Source organism: Rhipicephalus microplus, chromosome 3, assembly GCF_043290135.1.
Source record: "Rhipicephalus microplus isolate Deutch F79 chromosome 3, USDA_Rmic, whole genome shotgun sequence".
In the NCBI taxonomy this organism is placed as follows: domain Eukaryota; kingdom Metazoa; phylum Arthropoda; class Arachnida; order Ixodida; family Ixodidae; genus Rhipicephalus; species Rhipicephalus microplus.
This window is the reverse complement of record NC_134702.1, coordinates 78,638,563-78,654,961: the sequence shown is the minus strand read 5'-3', so window position 1 is coordinate 78,654,961 and position 16,399 is coordinate 78,638,563. Positions and strand designations below refer to the sequence as shown.

General features: G+C 45.8%; 1 protein-coding gene across 1 annotated transcript in view; it reads right to left on the bottom strand.

Moving 5' to 3' along the window:
- LOC119186078 (uncharacterized) overlaps window positions 1–11,990 on the bottom strand; it is a 47,298-nt gene extending 35,308 nt beyond the window's left edge. The window contains exon 1 of the mRNA XM_075889876.1: window positions 10,490–11,990. Coding sequence (XP_075745991.1) covers window positions 10,490–10,961 — 472 coding nt within the window. The 5' untranslated portion in view covers window positions 10,962–11,990. The remainder of the gene's footprint in view (window positions 1–10,489) is intronic.
- Between the last annotated feature and the right edge of the window lie 4,409 nt (window positions 11,991–16,399).

The window sequence follows — 16,399 nt, the reverse complement described above, 5'->3', positions numbered from 1 at the left end:
CGAGCATGTAGTCATGTTGTTACATGACACGCATCTCATGTTTGTCATGTTCACACCAGTATCATACCTTCGTCATCCATTCACGTCCCGTAATACCAAATATGATATACGTGATACTAGCGAAATGGCCGAGAGCGCATCATAAGCGTGGCATGTAGTCATGTTGTTACATGACATGCATGTCATGATTTTCATGTTAGGGTCTGTCGCTCGCGTTTGCCATGCAATCATGTCATACCATACCAGTTTTTCAGCATGTCATGTGTATGAAACTACCGCAAGATCAGTAAGACCATGAAATGTAAATCATGACATTCATTAAATACATGTCACGACAATTTTCATGTTATGATTAGTCAAATATGCTCGTCATATAGTCATGTTATGCCCTGCCAAGTTTGGTATCGATACCATTATAGAAACGGCCAGGAGAGCTAAATGTCGTAGGCGGCTAGATAGATAGCTTTCTAAAGGAGATGGAGCTGCAAAGATATTGATTAGGAATTTGCGAATGAAGAAGTTTAGAACCAAACTGAATGGGAACTGAAAACGAATACGTATAAAATACAATTGGAATAGCGCTTGCATAGGTAAGCAATCATTTATAACACAGGCATGGAAATGTACAACTTTGATTTCAAAAAGATATTCCCAGCCTTAAACTCAGTAACATCACCGTTACATTTATCCGAAAAAAAAGATACTACTGTTATGTGAGCTAAGCTAAGCTGGTGTACGGTGAGGACTAAAGCTTAACGGTTATTTTTTACTGTTTGGTTGATTACACTAGTTGCTTTAGTATTCGAGGTGGCACTTAGTAGCCAGCCTTCAAGAAATACCAAGACATAAAAGTTAAATAATATTTCGTAAAGCGAGATCATGAATATCACGATGATACTGGATTGAGGACCCATTCGCTTCGACGAGTTCTCCACTTAGGCAAAGGTTTTGCGTATAACAGCACGTCAGCCCAGAAAGCCACGTGAACCCTACGATTCTTGAAGGCAACTTGACTGAGCGACCGTCTGTGAAACCGCGTACTGTGTGCGTATTGTGCAATGTGCATTTCCTTCTCTCTTTTGCGTCTTTCTATCTCTCCATTTCCTTATTCCCCTCTCCTCATGTGTAAGGTAGCAAACTGAACGTAGTCTATAGTTGACCTCCCCACGTCTCATATCCCTTCTCTCTTTCTTTCTCCCCCAGGCGGAAATTCCTTCATCCGAGGATGAGTGAAGTTTTGGTAATGACGTAAAAGCTTGACCGGCATGCAGATTGATGATTTCCTAATTAAACTAACAAAAATTATCCATCGCATTTCCAACGTGTTGTTCCTTTGATATTTTTTTCTTGAGAAATTCGAAAAATATTATGTAGTTTTTATATGTGCCATTAGGTTCGAGTTCCAAATCGAATCAAATGGTATTCGACTCAGAATTCAAAATTTTCGAATGATTGCACACCCGCAATGTTGATAGTACTGCGGCCTTTTCATCGTACGGAACGCAAAAAATTCGGTCAAGCTGTTGGCAAAGATTCTCGGAATACCAGACGGAGAGTGCCACGCATTAAAAAAAAAAAGACTGTTCTCATAGTATACCTGAATGTCAAAAACGTGCTGTTTCTGTGCTTCCATTACCACCAAAACAGCTTTCGAGAAAATGGGGCGACGACAGTGAGTCAATCGAAGTGGTAGGAAACGCACACATACAAAAAAAATCGACCCGGAGCTCCAGTTTAAAAGCACAGGAGACATGTTCACCAGCCACGCACAGGGCGAGTCATAGGCACAGCACAGAGAGGTGGCCTTGCTTTCGCCGCCACGCTGACTGCAATAACGAATGCGCCGCTGGTAACGCTCGTATTGATTGGCCGTGGCTGCAAAGCACACCCCGCTATCCAACGTTGAAGGTCAGCCAGCGGCTGCGCTCATTGGAGAATTGCCGCGCTTCCAGGTAGTGGCCCCGCTTTTTCTCACCTGAATTGGCCGGGAATTCCCCAGATCACACTAATGGCTCCACGAACGTGGCGGTGCTTGCTATCAGTGCACAACACCTGCAAAACAGTGCACGGGAGGGATAAGCGGCCAACGAGTCGTGAGCAGTGTGCCAAGAAATTTTTTTTTAAATTGACTCGTCGTGTTGGTTAGCCGTTAGTGTTGCTCTGCTGAGCAGGAGGCCAAAGGTTCAATTCCCTGCCACAGGGACAGGATTTGCATAAGAGAGGTCATTCAAAAACACTTGCGGACTTGGATTCAGGTATCCACTGAAAAATCCTTAGTGGTGAAAGAAAGACAGAGAGAAATAGAGAGGCAAGGCAGGGAGGTTAACCAGGCTTGGCTCGGTTGGCTACCCTGCACTTGGGGTGGGGGAAAGAGGGAATATTAGAAGGGAAAGATATAGAAAAGAAGATGAGTAAAAAAGAGAAGGATGAATAGTCAGCTGCAGACTACACAGCACTGTCCACGCTGTTCTTTCACAAGCGCTCATGAAGTCCGGTGGTCCTTAAGAAGTACAAGAGGGCTTTCGAGGCTGTGCGCTTATGCGAAACCATCGGCTAAGGTCCCAGGATCTTCTTTTCTGTGAGAGGTCGTGAATCCAGCTGACGGAGCTTGGCCTACATAATACGTCGTTCAGACTGGTATGCTGGACAGTGGCATAGAATGTGCTCAAGCGTCTCCTCGCAGGCGCGAATGTTGCATGTCAAAGTGCTCGCCATCCCGAGGAGACAAGAATACGCATTCGTAAATGTCACGCCCTAACTCATACGGCACAGCAAAGTGTCATCGCGTCGTGCGAGCCCGGATGGCAAAGTTGCAAGCTTGGGTCGATCGAATACAGGCGCGCGTGGGAGAAACCCGGCGTATTCCATTGTAGGATAGTTATACGGCGAGCAAGTGACTGTAGTCGCCTTGCAGCGTCCGTTCTCACGAGTGGTATGGGCGTACGCGGATCTTGGTCATGAGCCGATCGAGCAGCTTCATCCGCGCGGTCATTGCCAACTATTCTGCAATTACTCAGCAACCATTGAAATACAATATCGTGACCTTCCTCGAGCGCTTCGTGGTAGCCGTGCCTTATCTGATATACGGATTCTTCGTGCAGTCCACGAAGCTGAGCGAACCATAGTGTCTGTAAGGCCGACCTCGAGTCGCAAAAGATGGCCAATTGATTAGGTTGCTGCTGAAGAATGTACTTCAAGTAGACGTAGTAGAAGAAGTGGTGAAAGAATATTTTAGGGGCTAAGTGCCTTATGTTGTGGGCTGTGTGTCCCGTGTTTGTAGTATGTAGTATAGCCACCTCTCGTTTAGTCCTTAGAATGTCCGCTGGATGGCGGTACTTGTATATGATGAACATATGAAGAAAAGATACGAGATGGCGGTACTTGGAGTGTTTTATGAATGGACGGACGGGCGGACGGATGGACGCACACACAAAAGCAAGTACGTATGCATGGACGCATGGATTGACGGACGCACGGACGAACGGATGGATGGTCGCACGGATATGCGGTCGCAGGGTCGGACAGAATGACGGACGTTTTGCCCCACTCATCATCATTCATTCCGTGGATGCTGTGATTTTTTTTTTTCACACTAAGTGACTGATCCCTTAGCCACATCGTGGTATTAACCTGCAAAACCGTAACATTTGCAAACCTCTATCAAACAATTCCAAACTCTTTTCCCGCCCTTGTTTATCAAACAAGACCAGAAAACGAAGGCGAAGTGTTTCTTTTATCCTTAACCCCGCTGTAACAAATATAGACGTCAAGTTCTAAGACAGCGAAGCTTTTACACTGGTTGAGTTAAAAATGAATCTTTTTTTTTTCATTTCCTCAAAGATTACTTTCACTTCACGTAATTTAGGAACACGAATAAGGTAAAGAAAGGGGTAGAACAGTTAATCAATTTGAAGAACTATTTTCTTCTTCTCACAACGTATACATCATTCGCACCGCGACAACGTTTTCTTATACTGGGACCTGAAAGAGCTTTCGCTCCAGCGTCAACTATACATTGAAAATTTCGCAACCATGAGACATTCGTGACATGTCCTTGTGAACGACAAACTATGAACCTTCCTTTAGAATAGTTCCGCTGTGCAACTGTTTTCCGATGTAAAAAAAAGAAAACAAAAAGAAAAATGCTGCCCCCATCTTGCCACGGTGGGAACTCGAGTAAGTGCGTCGCAGATCGCGTGATTGATGCGTGTTTGGGTATGGTTTGAGAACACTTAATTAGTATATTCCCTCTATTTTATTCTTATTTATTGAATCAAGTAGAAGCATTGCCTTCAACGTTAAGCCAAAGCCAAGTAAAGACGACATTGACTGAATTCCTAACGCGTGATGCAGTGCCTACATATACGTGGTGGCTAGTCTATCTATCTATCTATCTATCTATCTATCTATCTATCTATCTATCTATCTATCTATCTATCTATCTATCTATCTATCTATCTATCTATCTATCTATCTATCTATCTATCTATCTATCTATCTATCTATCTATCTATCTATCTATCTATCTATCTATCTATCTATCTATCTATCTATTTATATCTATATCTATCTATATCTATCTATATCTATCTATCTATCTATCTATCTATCTATCTATCTATCTATCTATCTATCTATCTATCTATCTATCTATCTATCTATCTATCTGCCTACGACTTTTAGCTCTCCTGGCTGTTTCGATAACGATATCCAAACCAAACTTGGTATGGCATATAGGACTGTAGAAAGAACATGTTTGACTTGTCATAACATGAAAATCATGACGTGTATGTCATGAATGTCATGATTTACATTTCATGGTCTTGCTGCTCTTGCGGTGGGTTCGTTCACATGACGTGTTGCAAAACTGGTATAGTATGAAATGACTGCAAGGCGAACACAAGTGGCATACCCTAACACGAAAATCACGACATGCGTGTCATGTAACAACATGACTACATGTCACGCTCATGATGCGCTCGCAGCCGTTTCGTTAGATTCACATATACCAAGTTTGGTACTTCAGGACGTGAATGGATGACAAAGGTATGTGACTGGTGCAAACGTGATAACCAAGAGATGCGTGTCATGTAAGAACATGACTTCATGAAACACTCAAGGCGTCAATACACATCGACGTTGCCCAGCGCGTGCGGGCCGGCGTTCTTTTTGTTGCGTCACGCCGGCGATGCCAAGCCAGGCGCCGGTCTGCCTGCCATATACCCGCAGGCGCGCGCCGCGCTGTGTTGCTGTGACGCATGCGCGTCTCAGCGCGTCCGACGTCCCTCCGTCGCGAAAAGAGGGAGACGCAGTGTGGTCTGGGGAACGTCCTCGGCACGAAGTGCAGCATGTTGCATTTCGAGCCGGTTGCCGCCGGGCCGCGCCGACGGACTCTGGTCGCGCTTGGCGTCAGACTATAGAGTGCACACGTTTTGCTAGCGTAGCATCGCTGCGCCCAACGTGGGTTCGCGTCAACGTTACGTCGGAGTATATTAGGCCCCTCATGATGTGCTCCCCACCATTACGCTCGCTCCGCATGTACCAAACTTGGTGTTACGTGACGTGAATGCATGACGAAAGTATATGACTGGTGCAAACATCATAATCATGACACGCGTGTCATGTAAGAACATGACAACATACCATGCTCATGACGCGCTCGCGACCGTTTCGCTAGCTCAACACATGCCAAATTTGAAATCAGGTGACGTGAAGAAATGACGAAGGTAAATGACACGTCGAAACATGATAATCATGACATGGAAATCATGTACGGCACGATTTACCTCAGCCTCGTAACGTTGTGCTGATTTGAAAGTTACATATTGACCTTCTTCGTTCGAGCTTCGCATATAACTGATTCCCACTGTATGCGGGATCTGCCAATTTTCTTACTTGCCGACGCTGCCTGCGTCGGCCTTGCGAGGCGAGAGAGGGGGAAGGGAGCGACACTTCTGCGGGTGTCTTCCTTGGCTGGCACAAGACGCGATCATGCAGAGTGAGGGTGTGGACGTCACCACCACCGAAGCACGACATCGTGCGAGAAATGCTCCGCATTTAGAACAAAAACAGGCAACGCAATTACGTCTTGTAAAGCGTGCACCACCTCACCCTTATCCTTTAACAGGAGAAGCAAAAGTAAATATTTGCAGGCTACGTTCGTGGAAAGTTTCAAATTTTGCTAATTATACTTCCTAAAGACTTGCACAACCCTTTTATCGGTCTTGATAAATATGTAAGGTTTAACGTCCTAAAACCACCATATGATTATGAGAGACGCCATAGTGTAGGGATCCGGAAATTTTGACCTACTGGGGTTCTTTAACGTGTACCCAAATCTGAGCCCACGGTCCTACAGAATTTTCGCCTTTATCGAAATTACAGCCGTCGCAGCCGGGATTCGATCCTGCGACCTGCGGATCAGCAGCCGAGTACCTTAGTCACTAGACAACCATGGCGGGGCTCTTTTATCGGTCTTACTGTGAATGAAGATGGCGCTGCATTTTCAGTCTTTTTATTTAGGCAATGTCTGATGCTTCATGAAATTTCAACCATACTCTGTTACAACTAAACAGACGATGTAAAGTCCTCCCAGAGAAACGCGACACGCCTGCCCTTCACCAGTGACATACAGTAGTGCTAGTTGATTTATCGCAGCTTGTGTAAATACTATGCATATTGAAGATTGAAGGTTCGTCTTCCTTGCCGAAAGCATTACGCTGGCTTCAGAAGTGGTGCCAGAATCACTGAACCAGCAACACAAGTGTGTGTCCTTAAGGAAAAGTCCACGGCCGTATGTTCACTTCTTTCCGGGAGAGCCAACGTAACAAACAGTTTGCGATCCTGCTCTGTAAGCCTGTTTTGTCATCATCGTTATTGTATGTCTAAGAAGAAAATGTTCTGTTGAAGTGTTGTTGACATCTGTGACAATATTTTTTTTTCTAAGCAGACCGTACGCGCGAATGCACCGCGGCCACTTCGTTTTCGTATAGGCTGCCGGCACGTCGGCGTGAACTTGTTCGCGCCTTTGTTTTTGTCAACACTGCCGCGTCAAGTGTGAGGCCGATGGGATGGTCTAGTGCTCTCCCATAGCAGAGTACCAACTACTCTAAATGACTTCCCACTTTTTCTGAACAGACGCGGCCTCGATCATTCGCTGTTTGTATGGCGTATTAACATTACGCATATGGATAATTGGTACGGCTTACTGCTTTCCCATAGTTGAGCACGAAGTACTCGAAATAGTTTGACACCTGATCTGAACAAGTGTGAGGCCCACGGGACGGCTTTAAGCTCTGCCATAGAGCACTAAATACTATCAATCTAGAGTACTAAGTGCTATAAATTTTAAGCCTTTTTTTAAAAAAAACCCCTCCCCCTCCGGGAGTGACAGCTTCGGCAGCGTGCTTCGCCAAGCGCACGCCAAGCGTAACACACTGGACAGCTAAAAGCTCTCTCATAGCAAGCTACACCGTTTTATAAATCGTCGAACGTTTGTTTTAAACAAATCTCTGGCTGAAGGTCGACTCTCCCACAGTAAAGTATACTGTACTCTGAATCATCAAAAAGGTGTTTACGAAATTTACAGTACTTGGTACTCTACTATGGGAAAGTATATAGCCGTTTCAGTTATATTGAAGGCGGGGAAGTATCAGCGAGAATTTATGTTCAAATCACGAGGTGTGTTTAGTAAAAATAGTCTAGTCACAGTATACTCTGCACAGTACTATAGTAGCTGTAAGCAGATGTCCCCAAATATTTTTTTCTATACACGTCCTGTTTCGAGTCTCGAAACTGGGACAGCTTAGTGCTCCCCAGTAGTAGAGTAAATCATACTCTAAATCGTCAAACATTTGTTCTAAAGACGTCAAAAAAAAAAAAAAACGAGCAGGCGATATCAGATGAAGCATTTACGTAAATTCTCTGTGAGAGCGACATCGATGACCGTGGCGTGAGCTGACATATATTCTCGCGTTCTTATTGAGTATGCAGGGTTAATGATCTAACTGGATAGAAGTACGTTTATCTATCGCAACGATGCTGCGAAATGTACCACTTTGACCTTTGTACGCGGAATGTGCAAGGAGGAAAGGAAAAGAAGAGAGATAGGAAAGGCAGGTTTGATTTAACCGGTGTGCTACCAAGGATGGGGGAGATAGGGAGCAGAGTACAGAAAGAGATTGGAACGCACAAACACACACACACTCACTCACACACAAACACACACAACGTCGCAGAGCAGACCAGCAGTCTCATGCGGTATAATACGGCATCCAGAAAAGGAATGACGCTGGTTATGGCACGTAGAATATTGCTAGAAATCAATCTCATCCTCATACCTCGCTACAGAAAGTGGTCACAGTATTTAGAAATGTATTTAAAGATAAACAACGATGGGGACAACAACACCGTATGAAGGCACAAGAGGCCGTCACAGTCACGTTCATAACTGCGCCTATTCAGATGTCAAAAGAATCCTTCACCTTACGCTTGCACTCAGAAAGAACGATGGAATGCACCTAGTTCAAGGTTTACTGTTTCTCTGTGGTCATACAATGGCGAGTCAAGCAGGCATGTGCAGACACCGGGTAAAGAACGGGAGCGATGCACGCAAGGAGCCATCACATCAATGTCTCCTTAGGGCAGCTGCTGTGCGCTGCTGGGCAGCGCGAGTTTGCCCTTGAACTACTGGAAGACGCCTATCGGCTACACAATGCACCACAAGCACGAAATGCTCAGGCAAACAAGTACGCGTTACATGAAAGGCCTGTCGTGATGTAGCAGTGAGTGTGTGACGGTGAATGTTTTCTGGCCACTCTTTTGTGTTTCTTCGCTAATATGCGACTAAGATGACCCCCAATGGCAAAAAAGGCGTTTCGTGAGCTTTATTCTTAATTTTGGCGAATTAATTTATTCGTTCTTGTTTGCCCAGCATAATGGTGAAAGCACGATGTAATAATAATAATAATAATAATAATAATAATAATAATAATAATAATAATAATAATAATAATAATAATAATAATAATAATAATAATAATAATAATAATAATAATAATAATAATAATAATAATAATAATAATAATAATATCTGGAGTTTTACGTCCCATTACAACAATATAATAATGAGGAACGCCGAAGCGGAGGGCTCCGAAAATTTTGACAATCTGGTGTTCTTTAAAGTGCACTGACATTGCACAGTGCACGAGCCTTTTCTACTTCGCCTTTATCGAAATGCGACCGTCGTGGCCACGGTCGAAAGCGTGGCCTCCGGGTCTGCAACCGAACACGACAACCACTGCCCCACCGCAGTGGACGAAAGTGCGGCGTGTCCAGGAAGTGTGATCCATAGCCGAATGCTAAGACAAGAAATAGTATGCGCCTGCAAAAAATACGTAGGAGAAGCGAGAGCGACTTGGGATTATTGGTGAATAACCCGGATCGGTGGCTTCTGGCGTGCGTAAAACGGTGTGTTTTAGTCTATCGTATGACTGATTAACTATTGTGACACCGTTCCCGGTCATGCGGGCAATAATGAAACAAGGCCGCGTGGCAATATCGCTGTGTTGCAAGACAAACCTTGCACAGCTTCCACAAAGCGCGCGTTATTTCTCAGAGAAATAGAGAGAGAAAGAAGACTAGAGGAAAGACGGGGAGGTTAACCAGGAAAAACCCCCGTTGGATACCCTGTACTAAGAAAAGAAAAAGGGGGCGCGAAAGAATGCTAGAGAAGGAGTCTGTAATGGCACTACAAGGTCACGATAATACCGACGGCTGAAAGCATTTCTAGAAAGCATAAGGTAGCACAAAAGGACACATGGGCACGCGAAAGCAAACAAAAACCTTCTCGTGTCAGTGTGTCGTCTCGCGTTACATCAAAGCTGTTCAAATGATTCATCAACAAGTCCGCATCACAACCCTTGTCTATTAGAAAGATAAGTTCAGGGGAGGGGTGGTTAAATGGATGGATGGATGAAACTACTTGATCAATGTCCAATAGGCCGCGCTATAGTGTGATAGCTCGAATAGGACCACTCCCGCATTGGGACCGAAATACCTAGCTCAAGCATTTCTAGCCTTTCATGGGCGGAAATATGCACGGTTTAAATGTTGACGTAAACCGCAAGCTTGTGACCGACGAGTCCTTTCAGTGCGCAGCAAAAGTACAGTTAAACGACTAATCTACGAAGTTTATGATTACGTGTGCTATCACAGTATTACACTACGAGTATTGTGATATTATGGCTATGTAAATATAATATTATGAGCGATGTTAACAACTCTTTGAAGGAGCCAATTACAGTCTTTTCAGCGTCATCGTGTTTTACGCAAGCGCGAGTCATTTGCACTTGGATTTACGGAGGACAAACCCCATTGTAAAACATCCACTGCTCACTTATACAAAATTAAATGATCCATGCGCCTCGGTATCTCCAATCACAGAGCCCCATTGAAACTATAGTTAAGCATAGAGATGTTTGACGCTTACCTTTCTTGGGTTTCGCCCTGACCCGCGTCGAGACGGAGCGTCCCTCGTTCAGCGCGCTCACGTCATTGACGCTGATGACGCTGCCCTTGCGGATCGCGGTCGACTTGTTCCCGCATTTGGCGGCTGCGGTTTTCTTTTCCGACACACTCGTCCGAGGAACAGCGCCAGAAGCGGCCACAGCAGTCACAGAGTGTCCGTGCTGCTCGAATCCTGGCGTCCGTACGTAGACAGGTCCCGAAGCCGTGCTGCTTCCTCCGGGAGATGCCACATCATCGTAGTCCGGCGAGGGGCCGTCCAGCCACGGCTGTTCTTCGTCGGGCAAGCTGGCCGAAGCGATGTCGCGGAGCCAGCCTTCTCGGACGTCGATGCTCGGCTCGGGAGAATCGCGGCATATCAGGCTACTGTCCACGGAACCACGACCACTGTCCTCGTCCTCGGACGGCAGCCCTTTAGGATGACGTAACTTGCTCATGGTTCTTACGTGTCCGCTCCAACTTACACAGATCCTTGCGAGCGTTTTAGGTTACAAACAAATGGGATACTCAAAAGAGGCAATACTGACTTGCAACGAAGCACGTGCACCGCACTTCATTCAGGTACTTGGTAAACAGACACAGCGTTCTTTGGAAGCTGCTGCTGATTATCACGATATAGATCAATATACAACGGTCTAAAGTTTGTTTCTTGACACTCTAGACGCTTTAACTGCAAAGGCGCACCAAACAGCTCAGCGCAGAGATGTGCGTAAGCGACTGATTTTCTTTGCACCAGTAGCTTCCATGTTCACACGTAGGTACTGATCATGGTAGGCGCACATCGCGTTTTCCAGTTGCAGCCGGATCACACAGGCACACCACACGACGCAACACGCATTCAGTCCTCCTTAGCACCTAGTAAGTGTCGTCGCTGGTTAGCACCACAGGAATGCCAGTAAGCTAGAGCAGGACAGAAAACAGCTTCAGACGTCACATTCAAGCGCGAACAACAAGCACGAATGCGTGGATCTGACTCCATGCCGCGCTGACGTCATCCATCCATCGGCGCGGCACCTCCTTTGTGCAAGAAGGTTCATCGATAACCTAGACCAGGTGCGACAAACGAGGCGAAGGTGCGGCCGCCACAAATCGAAGACCGAACGGCCCGCTCAAGTATTCGCTGCCAACCGTCGCACGATTGTCACGTGACTATCAATTATCCGCAACGCGTGTCACTCGTGCCTACATTCGCACGACGCGTGCCGAGCCGACGTAAGTTGTGCCTCTGGTTGCTCAAACTCGCGCCGTCGATTCCACGTGCGTCATGAAAGTGGGCCTGCGGTTCGGGACGTGGCGGTCACCCGAAACTCGATAGAAGGAATGCGCTCGTATGTTTTGAAAGTCCACCGAGCGCGGTTGCCATGGACACGGCGTTGTGGCGCTCCGCGCCGTCCTCACGGTGTTGAGCGCACCGGGGCGTCACTTTATGCTGGTCAGGTCTACAGTTTCCCGGTGCCGTTATGTAATCGTCGTACGCGTCTTGTAACCGTCTTCTTCGCGAGAGGCGGCCAACAACTAAATAAAACGAGGCGGCGTGTTTGTTACGTGTGAATGTGTGTGTACTCCCGCTGAAGCTAGCGGTCACCTTGCCTGCTGGCGTGCTGTTGCGTGAAGGTCGCATCTGGCTGCTCAGCATCGTCGCCGTTTCAACGGAAGTATGTTGAAACACCTGACGGATTCGTCGGCGGTAAATGCCTTGTGATCCAGGTGTTTGTATATAGTTTGAGCACGGAACTTTTGCACTTTTGACTTCGGATTGTCTTAAGCCTATGAGTCCTTTCGGAAGCAACTGTATGCTATAGATTAATAAAACTGAATGTATTACGTAGGGATCGTCACCCTTTCGTAGATTTTCGACGTGCATATATTGTGTTAGAGCTGAAATCTTAAATGTACTGATATTTTGAACTTTGATCATTTTTTTACTCTAAACTAAATTCATGACCTTCCTTTTATAAACTTGTACATCACGTATATCTGACAAGGTCCTGAAGATATTTTTCTTGCTCCTTGTAAATTTCGAATATCCAGTATTTGGACAATAAAAACGCCTACAACCTGTTCGATGTGATAGCATTGTCTTTCTTCCTTCTTTCTGCACTATTACGATGTATGTGTAGTGCGCCCTAAATATCGTTCAGCGAGATTTTCAAAAAAAGAAAAGAATGGTGTTGCTCCAAGAAAATCTGGAGCCGAGTTCACGAAACTTCCATTTCGTAAGTGAATTTCCCCATTGGTCAGCCGGATTCACGTCTGGTACTTAATTACCGCGTCGTGACTGGCTGAAGTATTCTGTTACGAAAATTTTTAGCGCGAGACGTTTCTGCGAATACCAGCCCTGGTTCACAGAGTAGAGGAGTAGCCATCCGTAAACATTTATTGTCAATGAAATTTATTTAGTAGAGTTGCTGTTACGGCGAGTCGGAGTTACTTGACTGCAGAGAGGGTTTGTACAATACAAAAAAGTCGACACACAGGAAGTGCAGTCCCTAGTCTCTTCATTGAAGTCTAATATGCTTTTTTTTTCAAGTGTCCCGTTTATTCGTGCTTAAGATGTTTAGTTAAATATAGCAAATCGTCTAGCTTGAAGTGTATAGTTGCGACAAAAAAAAAAGCGCGAATGTCACAGAGAGAGAGAGCTAGAGAGAGAGAGAGAGAGAGAGAGTAAAAAGATATGGTAGCGAAGAAAATGTATGGAGGTTAACCAGTCGATGATAACCGGTTTGCAACCCTACACGTGGGCGTGACAAGTAGAGAGTACTATAGGTACGATCTGTCCGTGGAAATGGAAGTGACCAGCAAGAAGTGACCGATCGTAAAGGCGAATTGCGCATAATGTTCGCGATTTAGTTGATCTGGTTATATGTTAGTGGTGCTAATATTTCTACGCAGCTACTGTACTGTTCTAAATATCAAGGGCTCAGTTAGCATAGCTTGGCGACACCACACCTGCGTACTCTCAGCAGGGTCCTAATCACGTGCTCATTCTTCAGGCTCACAAGAAAGGAGCCCACCGAATGTAAACAATACCGTGTCACATTATATTTCTAAAACATACCCAAATAACCAGAAAGTAGTGCAATCAAGCAAGCTTTGTACAAGCAACCACTTTGCCTGTCGCGTGGCGCCGTAGACTGTATTGAGGAGCTTCACATCGGTGCGGTACGAGCAATCGACAGCATGTTGCATTTTCGCAGCTGCAAGAAAAGCTTGTGGATTCAGATTTCACGGCACCGGAAAAAAAAAATCTGAATCAACCGAGTTATTAAAAGTATCCAGATGACAACGACGAAGTGTCTATTGTATTAAGGCATTTTCATTTTCTTGATATTCGAAAATGCAGTACTTGTGTTGCATAAGAGCAGTGTAAAAGCCGTAAGCTTGGTCATTCGCGACTTCGTTCACAGTGTGACCGCGGTTCAAGACGCCCGTGTTTCGAGCCAAACCGTCACATTAACTTCCTTTTTTTACGTGCCGTCACCACGAACGCCACCACGTACGCGCACGTGTCGACAATCTTTTCACAGAAAAAGAAAATATGGCTCGCAACTGATTGTTACTGAGTTACTCACTCAGTACGCAATTGATTGTGCACTGAGTGAGTTTTATGCCAGCATGCGGACCACGGCTGAAGCTCTTCATCTTCAACAGCTTCCACCATGCTTGACTTTTGTGATACTGCGCCCTTATATTGCCCGAAGTCAAAACGAAGGTAATTAGGGTTGCGTCCACTGTGGACGAATTGATTGATTGATATGTGGGGTTTAACGTCCCAAAACCACCATATGATTATGAGAGACGCCGTAGTGGAGGGCTTCGGAAATTTCGACCACCTGGGGTTCTTTAACGTGCACCCAAATCTGAGCACACGGGCCTACAACGTTTCCGCCTCCATCGGAAATGCAGCCGCCGCAGCCGGGATTCAATCCCGCGACCTGCGGGTCAGCAGCCGACACTGTGGACAAAAACATGGTCGCTGAAGATGCGATCATGGCGTGAACGAAGTTCTGAAGGAACGCGGACGGCCTGCAGAGTGTAAACGAAATATAGACAGAGAACTTTAATAAGCCGTGAGGTCCTCCAGAACTGCGTTGTGACTCACCCTTTTAGGCGGAATCCGTAGCTGTCGTGGGCCGCTGCCCCTTAGGGACCGGAAAACCATGGCCCTCTCGCAGGCCCTTTGGACAGCGCGACGTTGAACCCAGAGGTCGCCGCAGTTTAGAGATTCCTTCCGGTCTTCTTCGTCGCTAAACTCTGTGTTACGTAACGCAGGATATTGTCAAAGCATATGAGGTAATGAGAGAGTACTATACGCACTTCGCACGGGGCAGTTCAACGTTGGGCGAGATATGATTGAACATGACCGCCGCATGTGCTGTTGAACAAACCTGGCTCATAATCGCACAACCACGGATGCCGACTACGCCGTTGTAAAGGCACGCGGCGAAAACAAAACTGTTTGACGTATTTTTGACCACAGTCGCAGTTAACGTGATCGTAGAGACACCCACAGCAAAACAAGTTGGCCGCATTCGCTTACCTTGGTCGCCAACAGCGCCATTGTCGAAACATTCTGGGTGGTGACCACGCCTTTCCGAAGGCCCGTGGCCAACTTCAGTTGTTCGTGAACTCCGTTCTCTCCCCTTTTCGTCACGCATTTGCTGTGTTTCGTGCTTGCAGCTCCGATGTTCGTCCGAATCGCCTACCAAACCGGGCCCGGAATATGTTTGCCGGACCAGAGAACACGACCGAATTATTTTGTTTTCGTAATTAACGAAGCTTTCCTGCATTCCTTTTGCTCGATTCTATTCGACGCTAATCGATACCTGGCAGCCTGCTGATAGCATTGACGACGCTGCCGGAGGGTTGCTATGATCACAGACTATTGTCAATCCGTCTTTAAGACAATAGATGTTGCGAAAAAAAAATTAGGAGCGAGAGACCCATAGCGATCTCGAAATGTCATGAATTCTTTCTGGTTACAAGTTTGGCGAGTGTTTGTTCATTTGCAAGAAATGTATGCCCCTAGGCCAGACGGTGTTCCGTCGAACCCTAGACTGTACGAAAGAAGATATTTATTCGTAACGACGAGAGCTATTGGAGCTCGTTTCATGACAGCATCAATTTTATTAGGGGCGTACATAAACCGCTAGCTGGATGTCCGAGTTTTCTTCGTCTTTGTTTTCTTCTTTCTTTAATTCCGCATATTTCTTAGTGAGTGGGTTCAACAGAGCTGCTTTCTAATGTGCGTTTCTCCGTAATCACGAGATATCCTGATGAATATTCCTCAGTCATTCTTATTCAGCAGGAAAAAATAAACCTTTATATTTTTTTACGTTTTACTAAATATACCGCGAGCAGACATTCTCTACAAATGATTACGAATGCCTCGTTCCCCGTTTTGTAACTGGCACAGTAAATCTCAAATGGTATAAATCATTTTAATTACCGACATTAACATGAATGAAAAAAAAAATCAATGTATGAATCCACAATGCTAATGCCAACCACACGTAGTGGGTCGACTGCAAGAGCGGCTCTACCATCTGGAGGAAAGAAAGAAGATTTGTGTGTCTCTTCTCGGCTCGAGAGCCAGCCACGAATGACGCATCGTCCTAGAGCTAGCTACCCGGTCGTTCAATATATTCCCCAGTACTTGTGACTCATCGTGACAAACTGGTGGACGGTGCTGGGTAGTCTCGCGGATGCTGCAGACCCCCCCAGGAAGCCGTAATACGAGTCCAGTGCCAGTCAATACTCCCGTGCATCGGACCAGCCGCCGAATCAGGGGATTGCCTCCGGAAGTCAACGATACTGCTCCCACTACGTCAACAAACATGACCAGCACTTCGGTACAAACCTTGCCAACCGGCAC